This window comes from Lissotriton helveticus, chromosome 6, assembly GCF_964261635.1.
Source record: "Lissotriton helveticus chromosome 6, aLisHel1.1, whole genome shotgun sequence".
Lineage (NCBI taxonomy): Eukaryota > Metazoa > Chordata > Amphibia > Caudata > Salamandridae > Lissotriton > Lissotriton helveticus.
The window spans coordinates 155,418,874-155,444,619 of NC_136067.1; the positions used below are offsets into that span (position 1 = coordinate 155,418,874).

General features: G+C 51.1%; 1 protein-coding gene across 2 annotated transcripts in view; it reads left to right on the forward strand.

Annotated features, from left to right (window-relative positions):
• LBR (lamin B receptor) overlaps positions 1-25,746 on the forward strand; it is a 616,153-nt gene that overhangs the window by 541,090 nt on the left and 49,317 nt on the right. For both annotated transcript variants that reach the window (XM_078647525.1, XM_078647524.1), the window contains exons 12-13: positions 12,681-12,761; positions 12,843-12,965. In XM_078647525.1, coding sequence (XP_078503651.1) covers positions 12,681-12,761; positions 12,843-12,965 — 204 coding nt within the window. The remainder of the gene's footprint in view (positions 1-12,680; positions 12,762-12,842; positions 12,966-25,746) is intronic.

The following is a 25,746-nucleotide window of genomic DNA, read 5'->3' on the forward strand; positions in this document are numbered from 1 at the left end:
GTCCGGGGTCGTGTTTCACCTCGCCTCCTCCACCTGAGGGGTGGAGTTGGCACAGGTTGGCACACCCCCTTCCTGACGTAGTTTTTCCCGCCAGTCTTCTGGCCAGGGTAGGGGTAGGCCTGGTGGAGGGCTGGGTACAGCAAATGGTCTGGAGAAGCTCTCAGAGGCGGTATGCCGTTGAAGCTTCCCCCTGGCCATCCTGGGGGAGGAGACACAGCACCTCCCCCAGGATGTGCTTTGTTGCAGACCCAGGAGAGCGGGGGGCTCTCCACCCAGGTGTCCAGCAACATGTCTGCTGGGTGGCAGCCTCTGCAGCCACTCAGCCCAGACGTGGATTGTCGGTTCGGGTTTTTAGAGGGCATCTCTAAGATGCCCTCTCGTGCATTTTACATTAAATCCCACACTGGCATCAGTGCGGGTTTAATGTGCTGAGAATTCCCTATTGAATTGGTAACAGTCACAAATGAGCGCTCAGCAGATTAAGGTATATCTTGTTAAATATGAGAATTCTAGAAGAAGATAATATGAATTAGAATATGTCTATTGTTAATTGCAGCCCTGAGGAAGTCTGATGTCTTAATATTGACTAGACGAAACACGTGTTGGCTGCGCTGTGAGGAAGTGGAAAATTATGAAGAAATAATAAATCGAAAATAACACAAGCGTGGGAACCAATACTGGAGGACTGTGTTCACTGATATCAAGAGTGCTCGGAAAAGACTTATTCTTTAATGTGCTGAGAAGTTTGGTACCAAACTTGTCAGTCTTCAGTGAAGCCATTGTGGTGTTGTGGAGTTCGTAAATGACAACCTCCCAGCACCATATACTCTTAAATGGCAACACTGCACTTACAGTGCTCAGGAATGGCCCTGGGTACTGTAGGGGCCCAGGGCTCATGCACCTGGGCCCTCACCTCTGGCATAGGGCACCCAGCTAGAGGGGTGATTGAAGTATGCCAGGGCAGTGGGTTTTGTGGGCATGGCACACAGGGATGTGTGCCATGTCGACTCTTGCTTTAGTTCTGTACTTAGGAACTCAGCCTGCAAAGGTAGGGTGTGGGTGCCAGGGTACAGGGTCCCTGAGGGTGGCACAATAAGTGCTGCAGCCCTCATAGGCCTTCTCTGGTCACCATGCCATGGGTACCTAGGGTACCATTTACTAGGGGCTCACAGGTGGCCAGAGATGCCAATTGGGTGTTTTGTTTCAGCATAGCTTTTCTTTGTAGGGAAGGAACACAGGCCCTGGGTACCTGGTTGGCAGGGACCCAGGGCACATTCAGTCAAAGTACATCAGCAGTTCAGAAAAAGTGGGGGCATACCAAGGCAAGAAAGATGGCACTTTCTCACAGATCCCCTACTACAGAAGTAAGGAATCTAACACTAACCTGTTTCTTTCAGATACCAGGCCTAGCGCATTTCAGTTTTGTAACCTATCTCCATTGTTTTGTAAAAGAGACCAAAGATAGGCCCCACCAGTCAGAACTTCTCACCCTCTAGAACACTCCTGAAAGAACCTTCCTACCCTCAGAATTTCACAGCACCAGTGCAAGAGATACACCTGCAAAAATCCAAAAGGTGAGCCTATTTTGATTGCTCCTGGGTCCACGCACATGGGCGGGACTATTCACAGATTATGACTATAACACAGATACCCCTACTACAGAACTGGAGTTACAGGTAAGAAACTACTCATTTAGAATATCCCCATGCGTCAGGCTGGATCCGGAAAGTTTTCGTCAGCAGTACCCTTGCGCGTCAGAAGGCGTCGTCTGCGGCTCCGCGTCCGTTGTCGGCATCGTGATCACCGGAATGACGTTGAGACACTGCCCTCGTGCGCTGACGTCAGTTCTTCTTTTTTCCGCGCCAGCTAGCGCAGATCCGGGAAGAGCAGTACTCTTAGTCATTTTTTGACTAACTTTTTGGTCTATTTTAGATCTCTTTTTTGAGTCGACTTCGACTCCTGGTGCCGTAGAGATGCCTCGCTTCAAGCCGTTCGACGCTTGTCACCACCTGATGTCGGTGACCGATCCCCACCATCGGTGTCTCTACTGCCTCGGGTCCGACCACGACAACAAATCGTGCCCCGACTGCCGGGCCTTGACCTCGAAAGCTAGGCGGGAGCGGTCCCGCAAGCTACTAGAGATCCGGCAGTTGGCTCCCCGCCACTCGAGGTCCCGGTCAAGGAGGAAGTCGAGGGACCGGTCGTCAAGTCATCGCCAGCACTCCTCGGGCGCCAAGTCCTCTGGTAAGTCGAGGCACTCCAAGAAGAAGTCGAAGAGGCGACATCGCTCCTCAGTCTCGCCGCTCGCGCGACGCCGCTGAGGGTTCGGCCTGCAAGCGATGCTGGAGGAGATTCGTGATTTCCTCATTGCCATGAGGACTCCCTTCCCTCCATTGAGGCCTGCCGGGGCACCTTCGGGCCCCGCAGACCCGACTTGAGGCCTTGGCGGGCCGGTGACTCCGGCGCCGTCGTTTACTTCGATCCCGGTCGACGCCAGTTGACCGGGAATACCGCCACCCTCCTGAGGCTCAGCCGGGAGATAGATTTAGATTTTGTTTTGCTCATTTGCACATTGAATTTTAAAACTGTTATAATTGTTTTTAACAATACTTGCACCTACCTGACTAACCCCTGCCTGAAAGCGTCCCCAGCAGCTGTTCAGCGCTGGGAGGGAGAGCGAGCAGGAGGCTTGTCAGGCGCCATTAACCTTGCGGAGGCGAAGGCCACGCCCCCCCCCCCCCCCCCGAGGCCACGCCCCCTTCCCTGTGTATATATAGAGCGCTGATCCACGAGCGCACTAGAATACCGCCACCCTCCTGAGGCTCAGCCGGGAGATAGATTTAGATTTTGTTTTGCTCATTTGCACATTGAATTTTAAAACTGTTATAATTGTTTTTAACAATACTTGCACCTACCTGCCGCCTGAAAGCGTCCCCAGCAGCTGTTCAGCGCTGAGAGGGAGAGCGAGCAGGAGGCTTGTCAGGCGCCATTAACCTCGCGGAGGCGAAGGCCATGCCCCCCGAGGCCACGCCCCCTTCCCTGTGTATATATAGAGCGCTGATCCACGAGCGCACTAGAATACCGCCACCCTCCTGAGGCTCAGCCGGGAGATAGATTTAGATTTTGTTTTGCTCATTTGCACATTGAATTTTAAAACTGTTATAATTGTTTTTAACAATACTTGCACCTACCTGACTAACCCCTGCCTGAAATCGTCCCCAGCAGCTGTTCAGCGCTGAGAGGGAGAGCAAGCAGGAGGCTTGTCAGGCGCCATTAACCTCGCGGAGGCGAAGGCCACGCCCCCTTCCCTGTGTATATATAGAGCGCTGATCCACGAGCGCACTAGAATACCGCCACCCTCCTGAGGCTCAGCCGGGAGATAGATTTAGATTTTGTTTTGCTCATTTGCACATTGAATTTTAAAACTGTTATAATTATTTTTAACAATACTTGCACCTACCTGACTAACGCCTGCCTGAAAGCGTCCCCAGCAGCTGTTCAGCGCTGAGAGGGAGAGCGAGCAGGAGGCTTGTCAGGCACCATTAACCTCGCGGAGGCGAAGGCCACGCCCCCCCCCCCCCCCGAGGCCACGCCCCCTTCCCTGTGTATATATAGAGCGCTGATCCACGAGCGCACTAGAATACCGCCACCCTCCTGAGGCTCAGCCGGGAGATAGATTTAGATTTTGTTTTGCTCATTTGCACATTGAATTTTAAAACTGTTATAATTGTTTTTAACAATACTTGCACCTACCTGACTAACCCCTGCCTGAAAGCGTCCCCAGCAGCTGTTCAGCGCTGAGAGGGAGAGCGAGCAGGAGGCTTGTCAGGCGCCATTAACCTCGCGGAGGCGAAGGCCACGCCCCCTTGCCTCCCCATAACAATGTGCATTTACCGGAAGCGCAGCGGACGAGCGCAGCGGGCGCGACGATTGCGCGCCGAAAGCGCGCATAAGGCAAGCTCGTCTGCGCTCGTCCGCGCCGAGTCCGTGCCCAGGGCCAGCCCCCCTGCTTCACGGCCCTCGGCCCCCATTCTCTTTAGCGCAGACACCCTCCATAGCCTCAGGGGCACCACCAACAGATTGTGTCAGCATAGCTACCAAGCAGACAATTTACCTTCTGTCTGCCCCAAATGCCACTCACGCCTTAAACCGAAAGTGTCATCTGAACTGCTATATGACTTCCGCATGTTCCTACTGAACTGCCGCTCCCTCCCAAAACACAAAGAGGAGATTGCGCTTCTTCTCGAAGAACATACGCCAGATATATTATTTTTAACAGAAACCTGGCTTTCCCCTGGCGCGGAGCCAGCGGTTATAGGCGCCCTCCCACCAGGTTTCCTAATTTCACGGCTAGACCGCCCAGAAGGTAGAGGAGGAGGCCTAGCGATAATCCACAAACAGCAATTCCACTGTCGATTGGTTCCTGAAACCATTCTGGACTGTGAAAGTCTCTCTTTTAATATTGAACTGACACCTAACAAGTGCCTTTCTGGCTCCCTTATTTACCGCCCCCCAGGCCCCCCTAAGCAGTTTCACGTCAGCCTCCCTTCAAGCGTGACTGAGCGCTTATATGCCACGTCCAACTTCATCCTGCTAGGAGACTTTAATTTTCATTTCGAGTCAACAGCAGATCACACGGCGGCAATCTTAACAGATGACCTTGCGGCCCTACGACTCACTCAACGAGTCATATCCCCCACTCATGAAAAAGGTCATTTGCTGGACCCGGTCTTCAGCAACTGTCATGACCTTCTAACCAGCTCTCCTATTCCCTTGCCCTGGACGGATCACTTCCTTATTCCCATTAGTTGGTCCGCGCCCAAACCCCCTGAACCCCTACCCACCACGAGAATCATGAGAGCTTGGTCTCGCTTAGCAGTCGACAACTGGACTAGTAAACTCACAGAGAATCCACCCCTGATTGAAGATAAACCTGGCATAGCAAACCAAGCATATACCAACTGGATCACTAATTCGCTTGACGTCGTTCTCCCTAAAAAGGAAATTACGTTCAAATGCTCGCATAAAACAGCTACATGGTATACAGATGTTCTCAGAGAGAAGAAGCGTCTCTGCAGGAAATCAGAAAGGCACTGGCGCTCTGACTACTCCGCAGTCAAAAAAACCCTATATCGCGAAAGCATCAGTGAATATAAATCACTGATAAAAGCAGCCCAGGCCACATATTTCTCAGAGAAAATCCTGCATGCCAAATCTAGACCTAAAGAAATCTTCCAGATCATTAAACAACTATCCAAACAATCGCCATGTCTGCAGGCGGAAAAGACATCCTCCCATTGTAACAATGTTGCCGAATTCTTTCATCAGAAAATCAGCTCCATCTATTCTGCTTTCTCCCCGGAAAATTCCACCCTCTCAGTCACTCCCCCTCTCCCCACAGTCTCCCCGCCCAGCCCACACCTACCTATGCTAACCACTTCCCCCTTCTGGACTTAGCATCTCTCGAGCCCTTAGCACGGAAAGTAAAATCCGGGTCTCCGAATGACCCAGCCCCTCCAGATATAATAATGGCTGCCGCACACACGACTCATCCCATCATAAGGGAGGTCTTAAATACCTCCATCTCCTCCGGTACGGTCCCAATAGCGTGGAAGCAGGCTATGGTCAGAGCCCTGCTGAAAAAGCCTAACCTGGACTCCACCGACCTGAGCAATTATCGCCCCATATCACTGCTCCCATGGCTAAGCAAGATCCTGGAGAAACATATAAACCAACAACTAATAAACTTCCTAGAAGCTCATCATCTACTGGACCCAACTCAAACAGGCTTTAGACCGAAACACGGGACCGAGACCGCTCTCCTCATGGTCACCGAAGAAGCTAGACATATTCTGGATCAGGGAGGATCAGTGGCAGTGATCCTCCTTGACCTCAGCGCGGCCTTTGATACGGTCAGCCATAACACCCTGCTGTATCGTATGTCCCAGGTCGGCATTAAGGACAAAGCCTGGTCCTGGTTCCAGTCATTCTTAGAGGATAGGTCCTTCCGCGTGTTTGACGGCGAGTCTGTCTCCACTAGCAGGCCCCTGAAATGTGGAGTCCCCCAGGGTTCCTATCTAAGCCCTGCACTCTTTAACCTGTACATGAGGCCACTGGCGGATGTCGTCCGTCCTTTTGGGATTAAGATCATCTCCTACGCGGACGACACACAGCTAGTGGTCTCCCTGACGCAGGTTGCCAATTCTTCAACACAGGGCAGGCTTAGAGAGTGCCTGGAGGAAGTGAAAACCTGGATGTCCCGCTCATCTTTAAAATTAAATGGAGACAAAACCGAGCTGATGCTCCTCGGGCCCCCAGACCTCAGTCTCCCCACCTCCATGTGGCCACCTAGTCTGGGCCCTCCACCTACCCCTAAAAACAGCATCAAGAGCCTCGGAGTCTGGCTTGACAGATCTCTGTCCTTTAGTACGCAGGCCACAAAACTCTCAGCAACTTGCTTCGGCATCATGAGGATGCTGAGGAGAATCCTCCCGCTCCTTCCTATGGAGGCCAGACAAACAGCTGTCCAAGGTCTAATCCAGTCGCGCCTCGATTTTAATAATGTACTTTACCTCGGGGCCCCGGAATACACTCTGAGCAGGCTTCAGATGGCCCAGAACTGCGCAGCCCGCATCCTACTCAACATTCCTCGCAGACAGTCAGCCAGGGCCGGACTGATAACCCTTCACTGGCTTCCAGTGCGCCAGAGAGTTATGTTCAAGGCCATGTGCATAGCTCATCAGTCCTTCTGGAACACTGGCCCCAGTATCACTCAAGATCTAATAACCCACTACACACCCAACAGAAGTCTACGCTCGAGTCAGACCTTCCTGGCAATAGTTCCCAGGATAAAGAGATCCAGATCCGGAGGCAGGTCTTTCTCACATAACGCCGCGAGGGCCTGGAACGCACTTCCGCTGCATCTTAGAGCCAACCCTAACCTTCCGCAAACAGCTGAAAACCTTTTTATTTCACCCAATCTAACCTACCCCCCCTTCTCCCCACGGGTGCCTCAGTCTGGTCTTACGGTATTCTTAGCGCTTGGACGCCTCCGGGCAGCAATTCGCGCTCTACAAATGCACATCCAATCCAATCCAATCCAATCCAACCTTACGACTCCTCCGCTGGCGCCGACCCCAATGGTGTCACTACCGGCGCCATCAGTCCCAGTTTCAGCCCTGGTCCGGCGTCGGAACGGCGACGCTCGGCGCCGTCTCCGGCGTTGATGGGTGAGGCCTTCACCTACGACCCGGCTCCATCATTCCAGCCTGTTTACCAGGACACGGATGAAGGGGAGGACTGGGAGGGGTCTGAGGACCCTCTGGCACAGCAGTGCCAGTTGAGTCAGGACTGGGCAGATGAGCTAGGGGAGGCCAGTGGTTTGGACACTTCGCCCGACACTGGATTCATCTCTCCTCCCTCCGTGGCTATGGAGGAGGGTGCTACGTATGGTGTGGTGTTGCGCAGGGCAGCCAAGGTCTTGGCTCTTGAACTCCCTGCTGCGGCCGTGAGGACTAACCTCCTCACTGAGGTGCTTCAGCCGCCAGTAAGCTCCTCGGAGCCTCTGCTGCAGTTCAATGAGGCCCTCACGGACGTTCTGATGGGCACCTGGTCCAAGCCCTCCTCAGTGCCCCCTGTGGGTCGGAACATGGCCCGACGCCACCGCCCGGCTCCGGCTGACCCTAGCTTTCTGTCCGTGCACCCCACTCCCGAGAGCCTGGTGATCCAGGCTTCTACTTCCCAGACCACATTCCTGACTGCCCCACCGGATCGGGAATCCAAAAGGTTTGATCAGTTTGGGAAGAAACTGTTCTCCTCTTTGAGTTTGGGGTTGCAGTCTATCAACACCGATTGCCTTTTGGGCCGTTATACCCACTCTTTGTGGGACACGGTTGCGGATGTGCTGCCCCAGTGCCCGGAGGAGGCCTGAGCCCGGCTCGCCCAAGCCCTTGCGGAGGGGCGGGATGCGGCGCATTATTCCATCAGGTGTGGATTGGATACCACGGACTCACTGGGAAGGGCGATTTCCATGACGGTGGCGGTTTGCCGCCACACCTGGCTGAGGTCTTCCAATTTCTCGGGCGATGTCCAGGCCACACTCATGGACATGCCCTTCGATGACCGTCGCCTCTTTGGCAACAAAGCAGACAGTGTGCTTGAGCGTTTCAAGGACTCCAGGGCTACGGCCAAATCTTAGGGCCTGTCTGGCCAGCACCAGCAAACTTCTGCTTTTCGCCCCTTTCTTGGCCAAGGAAGAGGCACCCCCACACGTCCTGCCAGCCACAGGCCGCAGAACCATCCTCAACGCGGACATGCGAACCGCCGTGGCGGTGCCGGGGGACAACCGCAAGGTCAGTCCACATCCGCTCCTGCAGCATCTGCCTCAAAGCCTTCCTAGTCCGTGCTTTCAGGGTCATTCGATGTCAGTGGGGGGCAGGGTCTGTCATCACCTCCTCCACTGGCGCTCCATCACGTCAGACAGGTGGGTGCTGCAAATCGTCCAAAGGGGCTACTCCTTCCCCTTCAAGGCGACACCTCCAGCTATGCCACCGCAGTACCACCGCATGTCGGGGATCACTTGCAATTTCTGCAGGATGAAGTTATGACTCTCTTGGCAAAGGGGGCCCATCGAGCAGGTTCCTGGGCCAGAAGTAGGACGTGGTTGCTACTCCCACTACTTTCTGGTACCCAAGAATGGCAAAGGAGGCCTACGCCCTATCTTGGACCTCCGGAGCGTCAACGTCTTCCTCCGGAAGGAGAAGTTCAAGATGCTGACTTTAGCTCGGGTCCTAGCTGCCCTAGACCCTGGAGACTGGATGGTAGCGTTGGACTTGCAGGACGCATATTTCCACATCCCCGTCCTACCGGCGCTACATGCGGTTCACGGTAGGCCACAAGCACTTTCAGTTTACCGTGCTCCCCTTCGGCCTTACCAGTGCCCATCGGGTGTTCACGAAAGTGATGGCGGTGGTCGCTGCTCATCTGCACAGATCAGGGGTTCCAGTCTACCCCTATCTCGACGACTGGTTGTTGAAGGTGGGCTCGCCCCAAACAGTCGTTTCCCACCTCCAGACTATGGCCGACCTCTGGCACTCGCTGGGGTTCTCCATCAACGTGCCGAAGTCGCACCTGTGTCCCTCTCAGAAGCTCCTTTTCATCGGAGCGGTTCTGGACTCGGCGCAGTTTCGGGTTTATCCCCCCGAACAGCAGGTTCGGGATATTCAGGCTTTGATTCCGATCTTTCAGCTTTTATCCCGAGTTTCGGTCAGGTTGACGCTGCGGCTCCTGGGGCTGATGGCCGCCTGCATCCTTCTGGTGCATCACGCCAGGTGGCAGATGCGAGCTCTGCAGAGACCTGAAGTTTCAGTGGGCACTGCATCAGGGCAACCTGTCCGACCATGTCCTGATCTCGGAGGGCACTGCGAGTCAGTTGCAATGGTGGCTCACGAACCGCAATTGGGTCAGCGGCAGATCCCTCTCCCTACCCCAACCGGAGCACGTAGTAGTGACGGATGCGTCCCTTCTGGGATGGTGGGGCCACATGGGAGAGGCGGAGATCAGAGGCCTCTGGTCTCCGGCGGAGTCCCGGCTCCATATCAACCTTCTTGAGCTACAGGCGATCTGTCTGGCACTGAAGGCATTCCTTCCCTCTGTCCGGGGAAGTGTAGTGCAGGTGTTCACGGACGACACCACCGCCATGTGGTACTGCAAAAAACAAGGCGGGGCGGGGTTGTGGACCCTTTGTCAGGAGGCTCTGCGCCTCTGGACATGGCTGAAACACCAGGGCGTCACCCTGGTGGTTCAACACCTGGCAGGTTCCCTGAACACCAGGGCGGACGAACTCAGCCGCCGGTGCATGATGGATCACGAATGGCGTCTGAACTCAGAAGTGGCGCAAGGTCTCTTTCGGCAGTGGGGAGAGCCTTGGTTAGATCTATTCGCCTCCGAAGAGAACGCGCAATGTCATCAGTTCTGCATGTTGGCATTTCCAAGGCGGCACTCACTTGGAGATGCTTTTCGTCGCAAGTGGAGCTGCGGTCTGTTGTACGCCTTTCCGCATATACCACTTCTGCCAAGAGTGCTAAAGAAGATCAGGAGAGACCAGGCCCAAGTCATACTTGTGGCTCCAGACTGGGCACGAAGATACTGGTATCCTGAGCCACTCCGCATGTCAGTCGATCCCCCGATTCGTCTGCCTCTTCAGGAGGACCTTCTGTCGCAGCTGCAGGGAACGGTCCTCCACCCGAACCTGTCCAGTCTCCACCTACATGCATGGAGATTGAGCGGCGACAGTTGAGGCCATTTGACTTGCCTCCTGAAGTCTGTGATGTGATTCTGGCAGCCAGGTATCCCTCCACAAAATCGGTATACGCGTCCAGGTTTGTGACATGGTGCACAGCAAAGGCTGTGGATCCACTCTCTGCCCCCCTTTCAGAGGTTCTTCTTTCTATTGCCCAGCAGGGCTCTGCTCTAGGCACTATCAAGGGCTACCTCTCAGCCATTTCACCCTTCTTGAGGCTTCCTGATCAGCCTTCTCTTTTCAAGGTTCCTGTTGTAAATAGATTCTTGAAAGGCATCACACACATGTTTCCTCCTGTTCCTATCGTGATGCCTCAGTGGGACTTGAACTTTGTACTGACTTACCTGATGTGCGCTCCCTTTGAGCCATTTCATAACTGTCCTCTACGTCTTCTGACTCTTAAAACTGCTTTCCTGGTCGCCATCACCTCTGCCAGGAGAGTGAGTGAGCTCCAAGCTCTATCTTTTAAACCTCCTTTCCTCTCTGTCCATCCGGACAAGGTTGTTCTGAGGACTCGTCCTTCTTTCCTGACCAAGGTGGTTACAGCCTTTCATATCGGGCAGTCCATCACCTTGCCCACCTTCTTTCCGCCTCCGCATCCCTCGAAAGAGGAAGAGAGGCTCCATCGTCTGGACCCAAAACGTGCGCTCTCCTTCTATCTAGACCGCACACGCCAGTTCCGGGTGGACGACCAGCTCTTTGTTGGTTACGTGGGTGCTAAGAATGGACGGGCGGTGCACAAGCGGACCATCTCTTGGTGGGTCGTTTTGTGCATCACGGTTTGCTACTCCTTGGCGAAAAAGGAGCCTCCTGTGGGGCTACGCGCCCATTCCACTCGGGCCACGGCGGCTACTACTGCCCTGGGTTGGGGAGTCCCCCTGCAGGACATCTGTCAGGCAGCTACGTGGGCCTCGCTGCACACGTTTGCTAAGCACTGCTGCCTGGACAGCCAAGTCCGGAGAGATGGCTTTTTCGGCCGTTCCGTTCTCCAGGACTTTCTGGTGTGATCTTGGTTCGCAGACCCACCACCGGGGTTGGGATTGCTGGGGTATCTATTCTAAGGTAAGGAATCTAACACTATCCTGTTTCTTTCAGATGCACAAGTTACTTACCTTCGGTAACAATATATCTGTAAGAAACAGCAGTTAGTGTTAGATTCCTTACCGCCCTACCCATCCTCCTCGTTCTGCGAACCGATATCTAGGTTTAAGGACATCCCTTTCAGGGCCCTAGTTTTATGGCACCAGTGTCGGTTTCTATCATGGCTCTGCGTTCCTGGTGCAGAAAGCTATGTACAGAACTGACGTCAGCGCGCAAGTGCGGTGTCTAAGTACTCCGACGTCGTCCCGGCGATCACGGACGCGGAGCAGCAGACGACGCCTACCGACGCGCAAGGGTACTGCTGACGAAAACTTTCCGGATCCAGCCTGACGCCTGGGGATATTCTAAGGTAAGGAATCTAACACCAACTACTGTTTCTTACAGATATATCGTTACCAAAGGTAAGCAACTTGTGCTTCTGGTTTGTATTACCTTTGCACTGCTATTTTGATATACCGGGACTCCCATCTCAACGGCGGGGAATATTCAAGCATGTGAATCTATGAAAGATTGCAACACTGGAGATCTACATTTACAGGTAAGTAACTTATTTTCATCTGAGGGGAAGTTTGGGTCCAGGTGCAAGTGCATTTCAGGGGTGGCATCACCAGTAACCTGAAACTGAAAGCTCTTCTTTGAAGAAAAAATAAAAAGCAACACTCTGCCCCCAACAATAGATTATGGGAGTGTTACAGCATGTGAATCTACAGCACAACAGGCAGCAAATAGATTGACTGTACAGGTTTTCTTTGCTTGTGAGGGTGTGCCCATCAGAACAGCTTTATATGTTACTTTATTTTCTAAACGGAAGAACGGTGTGAGCAGCATTAGTGCTGCAGATGCTTTTATTAAGAGCTAAATAGAAAGAACATGCTACATGTACATAGGGTTTGTATATTGATAGTTGGCACAATTATTTCTCTCTGTTTAAGTTTAGTAGTACATTGCTTTATTTCCTTTGTTTGATTCTGTATTCCTATGTTCAAGAAAGCAACCAATAAAAACTTTTGAACACCAACACCAGAAGTATATTACTTTTTCTAGTAAGTTGGTCCAGTGATAAATTCATGTAGAAAACTACTTCTTCTAGATAAGAAAGTGTGCCCTTTTGTATTGTGTAAGTAACATTAGCCTCCATTTACATAGACCTGTTTTGTAACAATAGTACAACCATCACCATGAAGCTTTCTATGTTGAGACCACATTTCTTTTGTTGTTCAGTTTATGAAAATGATTGAGAACGTAACTGTTTGTGAATAAACTTCTCCTTTCCCACCAGCCTTTGGGTATGCAGTTTTCCGTGGTGCTAACTCTCAAAAGAATGCCTTTAGAAGAAACCCTCATGATCCCAAACTCGCAAGTATGGATTCAGTTATTTTAAAGGTTTTTTTTTTTTAACTCTTTTTTGCTTCTATCTAATATTATCACACGTTTGCCACAGATCTGAAAACCATTCCTACTGCAACAGGAAAGTGTCTTCTTGTTACTGGATGGTGGGGATTTGTTCGTCATCCTAATTACCTTGGGGATATAATTATGGCTCTGGCATGGTCCTTACCATGTGGTAAGTCTTTTATATTTCATCACACACTATTTAGTAATTGTTACTAAATGTCTAAAATGTCTGTCGTTTATGTAATTCTATAGTAACTGAAGTAATCACCTAGAAGCCGATCTTTTGCAACACTGTCATGATTTACATTCGAATTCTATGCATAATCCATGCAACCTTTCATTAGGAAAAAGTTTGCGTAATCCTAGCAACTGGTGTGTGTGACATATAATACTTCTAATAGGTATTTAAAATAACCTATGGGATTTGTGATCTACAGATTTCAGACATCCAACTAATTCCCTTAGGTTTAGGAAACAACTCGAGACCTGGCTTGTTAAAGTCTGTTTGCGGCCGTTAAGGCATAGTCTAGTTCTCTTCCAGAGGATCCTCATCAGTAGTTATAAGCACTGAATAGTCCCACTCGGTAGTTCTCAAGTTTGGGTGGAAAGCAGCTCCTGTATAGAGCCATCTCAACACCAGCTATCAAAGTCTTTAAGCATAGGATTAGCACAGTGCCATCCACGCCGAGATAGAAAGGACAAATGCTTTTGCCATTTCTTCAGCAAAGTCTTCAAGCATAGGACTAGCACAGTGCTGTCCATGCCGAGCTGTAAAATTACAAATGCCATTTACCACTCCAGGCACAGTATTACAGCTTTGAATTGGTAAAATACCAACCAAGCCAACCTGAAATTAGCAAAAGCAACCCCTGACACAGTGTTTCGCTCTACTTAGAGCTCTTCAGAGAGATATAGCTTTGTCCAGACACAAGGGAGCACCCAGTATAAGTCAAAACAATACCCTTTCAGGCATAGAGTGACAAATAAATGACATACATACATACACACTTCATTTGCACCTCCGCCATGCACAGTGCTGTTAACAATGATGCCATGGTAGATGTTGCATTGATAATATCAATGATGTCATAGAACATGTCATGAGTGATGCAGTTTGTGAGGTAATTAGCAGTCCTATGTGAGGGAACAAGTTATAGTTACATCAGGGCACACGTTATAGTTACTGGGGATGACTATAACTGGTGAATTTCAGTGGTTTTGTTTGTTTAAAGCTGTATGTTTTAACAGATTTTTTTCATCTAATTATCATTTAAAAAAATCACCATTACTGACCATCTCGAAAAAGTTCATAAGGTCCAGGGTCCACATTTTTCATCAGAAAATCCACAAAGTGCAGCCATAGAAACATCCAGAAGCGATCCCTGCACTCCAGAGTATACTGCTTCAGCTTGGAGTGCTATTATTAAAAATATATGGGAAGCTCTCTCAGAGTCATTGATTCAATGACGACTTTTTTATTTATTTATATGTTCCAGGGGGGCATAGTCAATCATTTATAATACGCATTGTTTCCCTGGATTGCATTGACTGCCACCTCGTATACTTTTGACTACTCACTGGTGTCACACCGGTGACCTGTAACTAACGACTGTCAGTCTTATTGTCATCTCTTCTCCCACACCCAACGTTACGGCTATCCTAACATGGATCTCATCGGTAAGCACACATATAGAATCAACTACCCTGCCACTCTCACCAAAAAAGCCGCCAAACGCTTTAAACATAACTTCTTGAGGTCGCACCCGGAAACACCCTTTGCCGACACCTACTTCTCACCGGGCAATGGAGCCCTGAACATTGACATCATCTTCCACACCTCACGCACAGCCCAATGGAGAAAAGCGTTTCTAACCCTACTCACCGTCTCCACCACCAGGAAAACAGCTCATGGCATAACACTCTCTATCACACCCTCCCAACTCTTCCATGGCAGAACCACCATTACTATCTACAATAACGGGATTGTCCTAATGCAATCCACGGACAAGAACCTGGAACTACTAGATAACTTGTTCCCCAAGTTCAAAGAGCACCTCTCCAAGCTGCGGACCTCCACCCAGAATTCCACCAGCTTTATCACCCCTGACGACGCAGCCCCCACCTACAACACCTCTTCCCCCAGCTCCCCAGAAAATGGCCCACCTGCTGTTAACGCCCCACACTCCCCAAACACAGTCACAAATCTCTCCACCTCACATACTAGCCGCCCCTCTAACACGACCCCCACTCATACACCCCCCATCCCTCTCCCCCCTGACACAACAACTCCCACCCACAGCACGCCACCATCTGAACACACCACCGCTCGGAGTTTATCCACCCCGGACACAACAACTCCCACCCACAACACGCCACCATCTGAACACACCACCGCTCGGAGTTTATCCACCCCCCACGGCAGACACCTCTCCCTCCCCACCTCCCTCCCCACTCCCACCCACGACACCCTCCCCCTCCCAACAAAACATACCGCCGCCCCTACCTTAGCATCCCCCTCTCTCCCACCGCCTATTCTCTCCACCCCAGCCCCCCCCCACTCCCACCCACGACACCCTCACCCTCCCAACAAAACATACAGAACATACCGCCTTACCTACCTTAGCATCCCCCTCTCTCCCACCTCCTATTCTCAGCCCTCACTACCCTCCTGTCTCCCCCACTGTCCTCAGCCTTCACTCGCTCTTCTACTCACCGGCACCGTCTCCCACTGACCTCACTACCTATGCCTCCCACCCACCGCCTACTTCACCTACCTCAACCACACCCCTCGCCCACAAACACGCCCACACTTTCAATGCCATCCCACTCATTGGCGCCGCAGAACCTTCCAACAGCGCTAGTATATCCCCCCCCTTGATTCCCTGCATGATTTCCAGCCCACTAATCAACCATTCACCAATGACTCTCACCACCAACCCCATCCCCAATGCACCTTCTGACCTGACTTTATCCACCCTCCAACAAGTCAAAGAGGATATTCTACAAATCAAAAAAGATGTCCACGCAATCAAAGACCTTCTCTCCTCACAGCCCTATCTACATCCTACCGTCCCTCTACCCTACAAACGACGCACCCTCCCTACATACCCTCGCCTCCAACGACATCCGCGCTGGCCGACTATCCCCGTTCGCAATAATTATCACTGCCCCTGTCGCGTCCTCAACACACTGTCGGACCGCGACTTACGCTCTCTCCTACGCTCTTATGGCCCAGGGCCGGAAAAACACATACCCAACACACACATCCCCATACCCATAATTCTTACAAACCCTGTGAGGCTCCCAACACTCAACAACAGAGGCTCCGTCCCTAACAACCTAAGAAAAGTTCCCCTCACACTAGAAAGCTCGACCACCCTTCTCTCTCCCAAACTCAAATGCATCTTACTCAATTGCAGATCGGCCCAGAGACATTCCTCCGACATCGCTGATCTCGTCTCAGATAGGGATCTGGACCTTGCCTTTCTAACGGAAACGTGGCTTTCTGAAGCCTCTACCCCGATTATGGACATACTAGTCCCCCCCAACTATCACATCATTAGGTTGGACAGGTCGCCTGACAAGACGGGCGGGGGAATTGCATGCATTTTTAGGAGCAACCTCTCCGTTACTCAAGTCACCTCCCCCTCCCTTTCCTCCTGTGAACTCCTCTGCCTCGACATCACCAGCGAGGGCAAACAAGTATGTGCCTTACATCTTATCTATCACCCGCCTGGTGACAATCTCATATTCACCCAACAACTCATGGACATGATCTCGTCCAATGCCGGTCGGCAGACCACCCAAGTCTACCTGGGTGACTTCAATCTCCACTGGAACGATCCGAAGGACACAATGGTGAATAGTCTCAAAAGTTTCCTTAATGCGCTTGACCTCACCCAAATATGCGATAGACCAACACACGACAAAGGCTCGATACTCGATCTCATCATTGCCAAAGAGAACACTACACAACTGGAGGCGATCCAACCCTGCGACTGGTCAGATCACCACATTATCACCTTCTTTATCAATGAAAAAGTTAAACCTATCCCGGCTCAACCAATCAAATGCAAAACATGGAAAAGGGACATGAAGAATCTTAACCCCTCTACCCTACCTCCCCACATCGGCAATCTCCTCCTACCCCCTTCAGGTGCCACGGATGTTCAATCACTGACCGACCACTACCTTGACTCTATGAATACAATAGTCAATGAAGTCGCCCCATTGCAACTGAAGAGAGTCTCCACCAAAATTTCTAACCCCTGGTATGACGATAGACTCAATGACGACAGGCGTACTATGCGAATGGCAGAGCGCACCTGGAGATCGGACCCTTCAGCACTGCACCTCAAAAGGCTCAAGAACAAGAGAAATGCCTACTTCAGGAAAATAAAGCGCACTAAGTCGGTCTTCTTTAGCAGTCAGTTGGACCAAGCAAAAAACAGGCCAAGAAAGCTGTTCGAACTAATCAAGACCCAAACAAAGACTCAACCCTCACAACCAAACAGCACAACAAGCGACACCCCACATTGTGAAGCCTTCTCTGCCTTCTTTAAGCTAAAGACTGACAACATAAGAAATGACCTCATCATGGATGTGAGCCGACTCCCCAACCACACCAGAATTTCTAACACTCAGCCTAAAAACAAGGCATCCTGGCTGTACTTCGATACCTACTCGGAAGAAGCAATACACAAACTGCTCTGCACCTTGAAGCCCTCTAACCACCTCACAGACCCTCTACCTGCTAATGCTGTAAAAGACTTCATCCCCTTGCTCCTCCCTCTCTGGACCAAAATCATCAACAGCTCCCTACAACAAGGCCTCATTCCAGACTCCCTCAAGGTAGGGCAAGTCACACCTATACTCAAGAAACCTACAGCAGATCCGTCTGACCTAAACAATTACCGGCCCATCACCAATATCCCCACCCTGGCCAAACTGCTGGAGAAATGTGTCCAACTCCAACTAACAAAACACATTGACCATTTTGACCTCCTCAACCCTCATCAAACAGGCTTCCGAGCGAAACATAGCACGGAAACAGCTATGACACACATAATTGATGACGCCCTCCAAATTCTTGATCGCAATGAGTCCTGCCTCCTCATCCTTCTCGACCTCTCGTCAGCATTTGACACGGTCAAACATGAGAAATTACTGGAGCTGCTAAGCACTAGAATGGGTCTATCGGGAACTGTTCTCAAGTGGTTCTCGTCCTTCCTCCACAACCGGTCTCAGAAGTTCAAGATCGACAATGTGCTATCTACTCCTGTGCCTGCAGACCTAGGTGTTCCACAAGGATCCTCCCTCTCCCCCACACTGTTCAACCTCGTCATGGAACCGCTCGCCACCTTGCTCCAAGCTTCCAATGTCCAATTCCATATGTACGCTGACGACACACAACTTTACCTAAAGCTACAATCCCCGGAAGATATCAAACATCTGAATTCCACGCTTATTAACACTCAATCTTGGTTGGCCGATAACCACCTCAAACTAAATGCTTTGAAAACTGAGTTCCTACTCATCTCACCCCCGGCGAAAAGCTCCACCACCCAATCCTGGCTCAATAACCTAACAGCATTCAATGTCCAACCGACCATCGTGGACTCGGCGAAATCCCTAGGCATTACACTCGACGCCAAGCTCAACATGCAGCAGCACGTTAGCAAAGCCACAAAAGGAGCTAATTTCCAAATCAACACACTGAGGAAAATTAAACCCTTCCTCCCGGCTGAAGACTTCCAAACTGCCGTACAAGCTCTAGTCATCCCTAGAATAGACTACGGAATTGTGGCCCTCAGCGGACTCCCGCTATCCACAACAGCACCCCTAAGAGCCTCCCTGAACGCTGCCGCGAGACTCATTACTGGCTCAAGAAAACATTCGCATATAACCCCAGACTTAAAGTCTCTGAAATGGCTGCCTTTTGAAGCCAGAATACAACTAAAAATTGCAGTTATGACACACGCGGCCGTGCACCACAATGCACCCAACTACCTCGCTCAAAAGTTATCTATATCAGGAGGTTCTAGAGCCAACAGAAGTACAAAAAATCTACTCCTGAAACCTTCTAGATTTCGGAAAGAGAAAACATACAAGCGCTCCTTCTCAGGAATGGCTCCCAGGATCTGGAATGCGCTCCCTCCTGAAACTAGGCTTATCTCCTCCACTGCACTCTTCAAGAAAGAGGTGAAAACCATCCTTCTGGCCAAGATCTCCTGAACCTAATAGGTGCTGGATCAGAGACTCTGCACTGCTTTGTATCACTGTTCACCTGTCCTTTGGCACTATACTTCTACCTGATGGGTACACTCCCACCCTTCTCTCTTACTACAGACCAATATATGATACACTCTGTTTTACTGATTCGCTCTCCTGATACTACTTGTTTACCTGATTGTATATTGATATGTCCTATGTATGTTATTATTTTTACTGTTTACCTGATAGTATATTGATATGTTCCATGTATGTTTTTATTATTCTACCATGTTAGCGACTATTATACTGCTCCCATTCTCTCTGTTATTTCCTATTGCCCCTACCCTGTCTTTGTAAAGCGCTCTGATATCTGTAAGGATCTTGTTCGCGCTATATAAAACTTTGAATAAATAAATAAATAAATAAGAGTGGCTTATAATAACAGACCAATCACTTGTGATTGTTTTATCCAAATGGATATTCTCTTTTATTTAAATCCCCTACTCCTTCTGGACCACTAAGCAAAACTTAAGCTTATCAGCAAGATCTGCTGCAGAAGAAGTCAACATCTTGCAACAGAAAAAATGCGATGGAGAAGATTGTCACCTAAAAGGGTGGAGGATTTATTCCTGATAATCTCAGGTCCAAAAAAAGGCACCAAAAAGAGTTTAGACCTATTCTCGATTTTAGGGATACTACATAAGTACGAAAGAAAAAAGAAATTAAAAATGCATGCATTATGGAGAGGTGTGGCTCACTGGTTAGAGGCGGCAGACCTGTAAGCAGAGAACGGCCCGGGACCAGGGTTCAATTCCCGACGCGGCAGGGTCTTGGACCAGGGTCAACGGACTCGATAATTCTCGCCTCAGTGCCTACTCTAACCAGGGAACACACTCGGTAACTCTGGGCATTAAGCTTGCCTAATCTCTACAACGGCCCCCCACAGACGCCGGGGATGCCTGGTTTCACCCTGGAGATACCCAGAAAGGGACCATCTCACAGGGAAAACCAGGACGGGTTCCCCAGCGGTCTACAACTCGGGTAGAGTAACAGTGCACTTTACAAGTATCCCACATTTACATTATACTATTTTTACCCTATATTACATCAAGGGGACTTGATGTGTGCAATAGACCTTCAGGATGCCTGCTTTCACATTCAGATAATAAAGAAAAAATAAAATTCCTCTGCTTCATAGTACGTACCCAACATTTTCAATACAAAGTCTAATCCTTCAAACTAAAAAATAGCTTCTAAAATATTTTCAGAATGTATGACTGTTATCACCGCTCATGTGAGAAGGCAAAAAATATTTGCTTACCCTTACCTAGAGGACTGTTTGATGAAAGGAACGTTGTCAGAGGAAACTTTGAAACACTTTTAAATATGCCACTATACTCAATCCTTTCTGAGTATCCGGGTCAAACAAAAAAAAAAACAACTAGCTAATACAGAAGAAAGACTCCCTCGATGCGATCTTGGATAAACAGTCTGCAAAAGTGTACCCTTTGGAGGAGAGACTATTAATTATCCATCTGACATGTTTCAAACTGTTACAAACTCCGCACTCAACAGCACAACAGATATAATCTGTCCTAGGAGCGATGGCATCCTGTATTTTTTTAGTTTCTGACGCCAGGTTCAAAGTCAATTCCATTGTGAATCCAGCCAAAAAAACATACTGAAAGGGATCCTATTCCATCCGGATCTGCCATTTCAAACTCTAATCACAGATAAGAAGCGAATGTGGGCCATTTAATGGCTCAGGAGCTATGGTCAGACAAACAGAAGACCTATTATATCAACCATCTGGAACTAATAGTAGTTCATTTGGCTTTAAAATAGTTTCTTCCTTCCATCTCCACAAACTCTTATCTTGTTCAGACAGACAATACAAGAACAATGTATTCTGTAGTAGGGGATCTCTGTGTATAGTCATAATCTAGTGAATAGTCCCGCCCATGTGCGTGGACCCCGGAGCAATCAAAAATAATCTCTTAAGGTGTCGAAAAATGCAGAACTGCACAGACACTTAAGAGAGAATTTAAAGACAGATAATGCAGCCTATATCCACAGGCTACACTGTCCAGTACTTCAACTAGAAATTCCACCAAAAAATCCACAACCAGCAAAGCCTGTCCAGATTTTCCTTGCTTTAACAGCAAAAACCCCTCTGGATAGATAGAGAGGAAGACATAGACAGACAAGCCCCATAGGCTGCCATTATGTGGCTCAAAACAGGATACTGTGCCTTTAAGAGAACTTTCCAGAACTTCACAGTATTCCAGAATGCACAGCAGGTCCCTTTTACTTTCAGTTCTTTTTTCCGGCTCCTGCAAGCAGGACCCTGGAGCATTGAGCTCTCCCTTTTCAAGGGTTTATTGGTGATTTTTTTCACTTTTTTCAAAGTTATTTGAGTGCTTTTCTTGAAGTACTTTGCTGTTTCTTCCTGTTTGTCTTTGGGTGCACTCTTAATTGTCGAATATGCTCCAGGAAGAAGGCCAAGTCTGACCCACACGAGGTGTGTATCATCTGCCTTCCTTCATCCCATGTCCCAGAGGAGTGTGACATCTGCCAGGGTTTCTCTAGCAGAACCCTGAGGGATAGGATGAAGATCAGGCTTCAGGGCCTCGAAGACAGAAGACGGAAGGCACAAGGTGGGTCTGGAGGGGCTTCATCTGCCCATGCTGAGGCCTCTGGAGGGCTCCCCAGGGGCAGGAAGAACAGCAAACGTCCCCATTATCCGTCGGCGTCGATTGCACCTACCACGACGTCGAGAGGGATGGCTGCAGTCTGTTCCCCGTCTCCCCAGGGCTCTGGGTCGAGGCGACGTCGACATTCGGCGTCGAGGGACCTGAACAGGCCGCCGTCGAAGTCTCCAGTGACGATTTCATCGTCGTCTTCGAGTATTCGACGTCGAGAGGCTCGGCGTTCGCCGTCGAGGCGACTTCGCCGTCGGCGAAGAGGAGAAGGTCGTCGTCGAGGGGATCCTTGATGTCGAGGAGATGGTCGCCATCGAGGCGTAGAAGGTCGCCGTCCAGGCGTAGAAGGTCGACGTCGAGGCATAGACGGTCGACGTCGAGGCATAGGAGGTCGCCGTCGAGGCGAAGAAGGTCACCGTCGAGGCGAAGGTATTCGCCGTCGAGGGATCGGCGCTCGCCGTCGAAGAGGCGAAGCTCGCCGTCGAGGGGCCGACGCTCGCCATCTGGTCGCCGTTCTTCGACGCCGGAAAGGCGCGGAAGGAGTTCTGGCGCCTGGAGTCAGTCTGGCAGGCGTCAAGTGCCTATGGAAGACTGTCCAAAGTCCCAGCCTAGTAAGGAGGGCGGTTTACCGGGCTCGGTGTACTCTGTTGTGTATACCGCTGCTAGGCCGAAGACAGTTACTCCTCCTCCTCCGCCGAGAGGACTTCCTTCGCGGACTCCCACCCCGCCTCCACTCCCACCTCCTCCGCAGCCTCAACCGCAACCCCAGTTGCCGGCTGACAAGCCTCCTCCGGTTCCTCCGAGGAACGGTTCGTTGCCACAATTTCCTACTCCTCCTAAGGGGACCCCTCGGCCGAGGGCTCCATCCAAGCCAAAGTCTCCCGTCCCGGTGGAACCGGCAGGGCGACCGAAGCCAAGGAAGTCGCGATCCCGCTCCGGACGGAGAGGGAGGTCGCGCAGTCGTCACAGGTCCTCTACGAGGTCAAGACGGCGCCACAGGAGGCGCGGATCATGGTCCCGCACGGACTCTTCCAGAACCAGGTCCTTCTCCCCGACCTTATCTGACTCCCCGGGGATGAGGGTGTCTCCTGTGGATGACATCAGCACGTTCCAGGATGTTCTCTTGAGGGGTGCTGCAAAATTGGGAATCACAGTGACGGCTCCTACACCTACGACGTCCGTGATTTTTGAGACACTTCACAAGAAGCATTTGTCTCGTCCTCTACTGCCGCTCGTGCCAGGATTGATAGAGCCAGCGGCGGAGCTGTTCCTTACGCCTGCAACGACGAAAGCCGCTCCGTCCCGTCTTCTGAAGAAGTACAGGGCTCCGGATTCCGACCCGGCTTTTCTGAGGATTGACCCTGTTCCGGACTCCGTTATAGTGACGGCGGCCAGAAAACAACACTCTACCTCCCCGTCTTCTACCGTGCCTCCGGATAAGGAGAGCCCATGGATCGACTCAAGTGGCAGGAAGGCCTGTGGGACGGCCTCTACGTCCATGAAGGCTGCTAGCGATACGGCTCTGCTAGGGCGTTATGATCGTGCCCTGTGGGAATCCCTCCAGCAGTTCGCGGAACTCCTGCCACTTGATAGGAGGGAGGATTTCCTGGAGATCCAGAAGGAAGGGATACTGGTCTCGAACCAGGTCATCAGCGCGGCCGCTGATGGTTCTCTTTTGGCGGCCCATTGGTATTGTCATGGGATCAACCAGCGACGCCAAGCCTGGCTCAGGCTCACATCACTCAAGCCGGAGGCCCAGCAGCGAGGGGCTAATCTACCCTTCTCGGAGGAGACCCTGTTCGGGAAACATGCAGATGATGAGATGGCCCGCATGAAGGCGGAGGCCGAGACTCTGACGGCTGTGGGCTTGGAGAAGTCCAAAGAAAAGAAAGCCTACCGCCCGTTCCAGAGACGGTTTGGGGCGCAGGGCAGAGGGCGAGGACAGGCTTCGGGACAGCAGCAGCAACACCAGCAGCTGTTCCGGAGGCCCTAGAAGCGCCAGAAGGGTAGAGGAGGTCAACAGTCCTCTACAGCGAACAAGGGCGCGGCCGGGTCTCGACCCTGAGCTGTTACTTCCCCTACATCCGTTACCCGCTCCGGTGGGAGGAAGCGTTCGATTTTTTCTGGCAGAGTGGAGAAAAATTACTCAGGACAAGTGGGTGCTGAATATTGTTTGCAATGGATACAGTCTTCGGTTCACCAGCCCGCCTCCATCAATTCCTCCGGTCAGCTCGCAGTTTCAACTGCGCGAGCTCCAGGCGGAGGCCGATATCCTGTTAAGGAAAAGGGCGGTAGAAGACATACCTCTGTCTCAAAGAGGAAGAGGTCTGTACTCTCGGTTCTTCCTGGTTCGCAAAAAGGACAAGAACGAGTTCAGGCCCATTCTGGATTTGCGACAAGCAAACAAGTGGATTCGCAGAGAGAAGTTTCGCATGCTGTTGTTGCATCAGATTTATCCTCAGCTGCAACGGGGAGACTGGCTGTGTGCCATAGACCTACAGGATGCATACTTCCATGTGCCCATTGCACACAAGCACAAGAAGTTCCTGCGATTCCAAGTCGGCGCCAATCATTATCAGTACACAGTACTGCCATTCGGACTGAAGTCTGCGCCCAGGACATTCTCAAAGTGCATGGCAGTGGTAGCCGCACACCTAAGGAAGAACAAGGTGTTTTTCTACCCGTACCTGGACGATTTGTTGATCAAGGCCTCCTCCTTCTCGGTAGCTCAAGCGCACTTCCAGAAGACGTGCGTTCTCTTGAACAAGCTGGGGTTGCACATCAACATGTCCAAGTCTGTCCCGACTCCGGTCCAGTGCATCCAGTACTTGGGAGCCTCCATCAATACGCTGTCAGCAAGCGTGTCTCCTTCGGAGGAGCGACGATTATCACTCCTTCGGAAGGCTCAGGCTCTTATGACCACTCCATCTACAACAGTGAGGACGGTGTCTTCTCTACTGGGATCGATGGCCTCTTGTATCTTCCTCACGCCACACGCACGGCTGCACATGAGACCATTGCAGGAGTGCTTGGAGGATCAGTGGGATCAGAGGAAAGGGTCTTGGGACGACAGGATACGACTGTCTCTGCATGCTCTTCAGTCTCTGAGGTGGTGGTGTTCGGCGGAGAATCTCCTGAGAGGGGTTCCCTTCAACAAGGACATTCCCACGCAGACTATCATGACGGATGCATCGCTCCACTGCTGGGGGGCGTACTCCGGAGACCTACAGATTCAAGGGACGTGTCCCCGACGGAGTCCACGTACCACATCAATTTCCTGGAACTCAGAGCTGTTCACTTGGCGCTGAAGGCCTTTCATCCGTCCTTCCGGACCAACTCTTTGCTTGTACAGACGGACAATACGACCACGATGTATTACCTCAACAAGCAGGGGGGGTCGAGATCGTGCACTCTGTCGCAGGAGGCGCAGGCGATCTGGCATTGGCTTCTAGCCAGAGGACTGACGATAACGGCTACCCATCTACCAGGTGTGCAGAGTGTTCAGGCAGACGCACTGAGCAGACTGATTCAGGAAAACCACGAATGGGTCATAAACGACGAAGTACTAGGAGAAGTCTTTGCAAGGTGGGGGACTCGACGTAGATCTGTTCGCCACCGCCGAAAACAGCAAATGCCGAGACTTCGCCTCCAAGTACTACCAGCCGGGGACGCTGGGGAATGAAATGAAATAAAATGATTACGCTCTTGTATAGCGCACGACTACCCGTAGGCATCTCGGCGCTTGCTTAGGGAACCCGTCCTGGTATTCCCCTGTGAGATAACCCCAACAGGGCATCCGCAAGGTGAAAGCCAGGCATCCCGCCGCGAGGGGCTGTCGTGGAGATTAGGCAAGCTATTGCCCAGAGTTGCAGAGTGTGAACTCGTGATTCAAGTAGGCACCGAAGCGAGAATTATCGAGTTCATGGACGTATGGACTCAAGACCCTGCCAAGTCGGGAATTGAACCCTGGTCCCGGGCTGACCTCTGCTTCAGGGTCTGCCTCCTCTAACCAGTGAGCCACACTTCTCCATGCGT